This window comes from Eurypyga helias, unplaced genomic scaffold (assembly GCF_000690775.1).
Source record: "Eurypyga helias isolate BGI_N326 unplaced genomic scaffold, ASM69077v1 scaffold2175, whole genome shotgun sequence".
Classification (NCBI taxonomy): domain Eukaryota; kingdom Metazoa; phylum Chordata; class Aves; order Eurypygiformes; family Eurypygidae; genus Eurypyga; species Eurypyga helias.
The window spans coordinates 2408-8081 of NW_010251876.1; the positions used below are offsets into that span (position 1 = coordinate 2408).

General features: G+C 38.3%; 1 protein-coding gene across 1 annotated transcript; it reads right to left on the reverse strand.

Moving 5' to 3' along the window:
• Positions 1-209: 209 nt before the first annotated feature.
• LOC104510015 (centrin-3) lies at positions 210-5408 on the reverse strand (the record flags this gene model as incomplete). The annotated part of the gene is made up of 2 exons (XM_010152145.1): positions 210-654; positions 5217-5408. Coding segments are annotated over 2 exons (236 nt in total), but the record flags the coding sequence as incomplete, so codon positions are not given.
• Positions 5409-5674: the final 266 nt, after the last annotated feature.

The following is a 5674-nucleotide window of genomic DNA, read 5'->3' on the forward strand; positions in this document are numbered from 1 at the left end:
ATGCATAGCTGCCTGCCCTTTGCTATCAGACAGGAGCAATACAGAGTTAATAAACCGCATCTCTGAGGATGCAAATGTTTGCTCACTTAATGTTAATTCATCTAGAACAGCAGAAGTACAGACCTATAAATAAAAAAATCTTTTCCCCGAAGGATTTTACATTATCGTCCAGATCAGATTAAACTACAAAAATAAGACTTCCAAGTAGCAATAGCAAAGAACATTTTATTAAAATGGAATTTTGTCAAACCTTATGTATCAAAACTAAGGCCACAACTAACGCTAACACAGTCAACCTCAAAAGGTTCTTATAATATGATACAATTTAGAAATCTTATACAAAGCTTTTTTACAAATGAGTACTCAAACATTCTGAAACGCAGCATTACTTACAAGTTCTAAAATGATATACCAATTATTTTAGTGATAGTATTTAATAATACAGTACTAAACTACCAGTGCATATAACCTGTCTGTAATTTGGTCCTGCGAGGAAAGTAATTTTCTGCATCACTCCAGCTACAGAAATGAATGGAAGTACAAAACATTGTAATGGAAGTTGTCAATGATTCCTCCCATCTGGGCTGAGTTTGTTTCTTTTCTTCTGATGCTAAATATCTCCAGTCATAATAGCAATGAACTCTTCTTGGTTGACTGTAAAAAAAAGAGAAAATGGTTAGACAAACAGCAAACATCCATAAAAGAAAATAGTAAGTAGCTGTATTGCACTTTTTACTTAAAGGTCTCCCAGTTAGTTTTCAGTGTGTCTGCTCCACTAACTAAATAGGGACTAGAGGTTTGGATTTTTTTGCTTCTAGGAGAAGAGATTTTACACTTCTTTTTTCCCTCTCATGTAAAAGGAAAAGTCAGAATGCAAATTTAATTATGTAGACTACTTAAGCCACAACCCAGCTCACACATAACAAGCTATTATTTCTGATTACAAACATGACAATATTCTAAACAAGATAGAAAAAAACCCCTATGTAAAAAGAACCCTGTGAAAAAACATAATACTTTAATACTATGATTTTTCAAGATTTATAAAAATTTATCTACAGTTTTTCAAATTTTATGTAATAAGTGCTTGTCAAGCAACAATGCTGCAGCTCCAGTTATGATCAAATGAGGTTTTATTCTTAAAATGATGATTCAGGCACTTATGTTCAACTCCCCTCACCCTCCCAAAAAACATGGTATTATTGTGTCTCCCAAACCTGTCACATTTACCAAATATAAAATTAATTTTAAGATCATTTACTAATGATTCCATAAATTAGCTAGGATTAAAATGGACTTTTGACAAGCTTTTCCTCATCTGAGCTTTCTTCATTCTACAGTTATAATTAAGGGAAAATGTACACAAATGTACTTGAAGAAATTAAGTCATAATAATAAATTAATTAGCAGTCATTAATTATGTTGCTGCACTTACACCTGAGCTACTGACCTTACTCGTATGTTAAAACGGAGCCACTATAAAAGAGTTAACCCATGAACATGTTCACTCTGCAACTAATTACTGTAGTGGGGAATGATTAGAGTATGTCAGTGGTATGGAGGAGACACATATGAAGAATTCTCCCTGACATTTATCTGTCCCAGCCAGTGTGCCCAAGCTATTGCTGAACAAAGCACTGCAAAGTAAGAGCTACGCTTCCAACTAGAAGAAAGTTACGCAAATTCAACTATGCTAAAGCACAGTAAATAAACCTAAATCCACCCTATTGTGACACATTTCAAAAAAAATATGAAATAAGTAGATCTAGTCTGGATTAGTATCCTACACTCTGAAATTATCAGTCCATCATATAGCTACATCATGTTTCACTACACATAACCACTATGTTGTCTGCATTTCTTTAAAAAGCATTTCCACAGCTCCATCACAGTAACAGCACAAATACAAACATCCTCTCCCAAGTATTAATCTGGTTTAAAACATCTTTGTTAAACAACGCTGCAAAGTGGAAGTACAGTATTACAGTGACAAACAATTTTGTAACATTCAAATAAACTTCAAAGAGAAGCACAGTTACAATTCCCAGTAACCCAGTTAATCATCCACAGACGTGGGATATGTTCACAAGTTAGGCATAATCAAATGAGAAGCAATCAGTCTTTCCTAGGGTCAGATTTCCCTCAATTCTGTGACATAAATGATCATAAAAGAACAAAATAGCATTGCTCCTAATATGAAGAAAATGTTGACTTGGACTCTGAAGAGTTAAAGGAGAGTATTACTTCAATGGGGGGATTTTTTCCCCTAATTCTGTGCCAAAATCTGATACCTAAGGCTGGATCATGTTTGCTACAGAGGCATCCACACCAGATGACAAAAACTGCATGAACTGACAGCATGGAGTTTCTAAATATACTCATACTCACAACCAGAAGTGATTCCTGAGACCAGGAACATGAAAATAAGATCATTTACCTTTTTAAAGCAGGCATAAATATGTCAAAATATTTCCTTCTACAGAAATTTACACACAACGTACCAGTACAGCTGGTTTGCTGGAAATGCAAGGGTGCAAGTAGCTTGGGTATGACACAACAGAACTTACTTCTCTAAAAGCAAAACAACCTCTCAAATGTAAGAAGGGTGTTAAAAGAATAATACCACCTGTGGTTTATGTGAAGTATCAATTAAAAATGCTACCAACTAACAGTTTTAGATGGTTTTTTTTGCAGGAAAATAAGCAGAATTAGATGACAGCAGGATTTTGCTACATGACCCAGATGTTTGAAGCTAAATGGAACAGTGATTCACAGGATTATTTACTTTTTCAGAATGAATCTTAAAAAGCTAGAAACAGCATCAGTTTTCTTTAAGGAACAGAAAACACACAGAACAGCACTACATACAAACATTATGCTATCAGTCTTCCACAGTCGATCTCCTGCTTGACTGCTCTAACCAAGGAAATGAATGGATGAATAAGAGGAAACTGAGCTGCTCAGTCTCCACTGAAAAATGTGAATTAAAACAATGTAGCACTGACCCAAAATAATAGTAACACAGTAACCTTCCTGAAAGGAGCTAATGGTCCACATCCTGCCTGTAGTGACCAAACAGCCACATGACAAAAACCCTGTCGTGGATGCACGATCATGACATCCACAGGAGCTCCAGGAGAGTGAGAGCTATCAATGCCATGTCCTTACAACTCTTCCTTTTAAAAGCAAAAGAAGCTTAAAATTAAAGTCCCTACCTGGACTAGCAATCAAACTAATGGATTGAGAAGACAGGCATCTTTCCTTGCCTGTTACACAGCTACTGAAAAGGCAGTGGGTAGGTATCCTATTGCCTACCAGAACCACAGCTGCAATGCCATGTGTCACACTGCACGCAAATAGGTACCTGAAAAGAGGATTTCCAGCTTTCACTATACTGGCCTGCTTCAATTATCCTGCCGGAAACACTGAGAAAAACAAAATGTATTTTCTCAGGATGCATGTCCAAAAAAATCTGATCAAGTAGTGAGACAGTTCAGGGATCTCAGCAGCAAGAAAGGGAACACTTGAAAACCTACATGATTCGTTTTCTCCTGGTTTACCTTCCTTCAACATCTCACCTGTGGGATCAGATACTGCCAGTGCAAGAAATGGGTGGGAAGACTCATCTGGGAGTGTGTCAGAACATCAGAATTACGCAGTATGGATTTATCAAGGAACCACGGCCTCCGAACACAGAAAGATATCAGCAAGGTTCTCATTTCCACACCACTGATCATGTTTAAAACGTTCTTCCTCTTGAAAGAAAAGGGGTTGTTTCAGTACTTGAGTAATTGTATTCCCAAGGGTGGAATAACAACTGCCCCAAACAGCACAGGGGGGAGGAATGTCTGTCACAAGGATGACAACAACAGAGGTTTTATGGGGTTTTTCTCCACTAGTAGTCAGATTTTTGAGTCCAACAGATGTGGTGGCCCACAGGTCGAAATTCTGTTGTAACTGGAAAAGTTGATGAAATCTCAGACACGAGTGACCATCCTGAAAGAAAATCTCAGAAGTAGGTTTCAATGACTGTAAAAATGCAGTGCATACTGCACAGTCTCAAGTGAGTGGTCCCTGAAACTCAGCTATTAACTTCTGGTGTAAACATAAGGGTGTTTTCAAGTTAATGAAAAAAAACCTTACGTTTCAGTGCTCATGAAGATTTAATAAGCATAATATCAAACTGGATTTGTTAATTCATTCTTTCATCTAGCTACTAAATCCCTCCTGCAGCCCACTCTGTATGGACCTTGTCAGTTGCTCAGAGCCACTTTCCACACCAGGTTCTTCAGCACTTTGAGTTCAGAAGTACATTAAAGACCCATCCAAGCTGATCCTGCATAGACTTATTAGCTTAATATTCTCCATCTGACCAAGTCACTGAAATAACAAGTGACACATCAGCACTTAGGAAATACTGCCTAGGCGAACAAGAGAGTTTCTTTTAGGACTTTAACCCCTTTTTTGGACTTGAAATAAAACATAATGTAGAGACATGGAAACTCCCTTGTACCAGTTCAATTACTTTCGACTTCAACTACACTTTCACCAAGCTTTTCATGGAATCATAGAATGGTTTGGGTTGGAAGGGACCATGAAGACCATCTAGTTCCAACCCCCCTGCCATGGGCAGGGACCCCTTCCACTAGACCAGGTTGCTCGGCCTTGAACACTTCCAGGGATGGGGCATCCACAGCTTCTCTGGGCAACCTGTTCCAGTGCCTCACCACCCTCTCTGGGAAGAATCATAGAATGGTTTGAGTGGGAAGGGACCTTACAGACCATCTAGTTCCAACCCTCCTGCCATGGGCAGGGACACCTTGCACTAGACCAGGTTGCTCAAAGCCTCATCCAGCCTGGCCTTGAAGAACTTCTTCCTGGTATCCAGTCTAAATCTCCCCACTTTCAATTTAAACCCGTTACCCCTTGTCTTGTCACTACAGGCCCTTGTAAAAAGTCCCCTTTTAACAGACATTGCTTTAGTAGGAATTCGTGATGAGTCAACTTGAGAAATCCACTTGATTTTTTTAGACGCCAAGATGTGTTTCCAGGACTAGTGGCTCTCAAAACCAATTTCCATTATTTGTAAGCTAAATTAAGTTTGATCTGCAGGTTATTTAGAAGGAAACAAAAGAGGATATTTTGATAACAAAACCACATTTTAAAAAGGCAGAAAATTAAGAAGACTCTATGGGGTTTTGTTTGCTGTCACGTACTTTCTCCATCTCCATCCTTATCAAATTCTTCAATCATAGCCCGTAGTTCTTCATCAGACATATTTTCACCCAATTCTCTAGCAACCCGGCGCAGGTTTCTCAGACTTATTTTACCAGAGTCGTCATCATCAAACAATTTGAATGCCTTGAGTATTTCTTCTTGTGGGTCTCTGTCCAATATCCAGTCTGTCACTGTAAGGAGGATAATTAAGTTAGAATGACCTTAGCAAACTGAGGCAGTATGAAGAACATACACTTCCAATTTCACCCGTTTTTTTATTTTTGTATATTTAAACTCAACAAGCATGTTTGTTTGGCTGCTTTTTGACCTCTCTTTCTCACGCCTCTTTTCCCAAGCTGTGGTTCTCTTTGGGACACACCTGTTGCAGTGGAAAGCTACAGACAAGTCAGAGCCGCTCCTGCTTTCAATGCACCTCTCAATGGGAATTAAAAATACA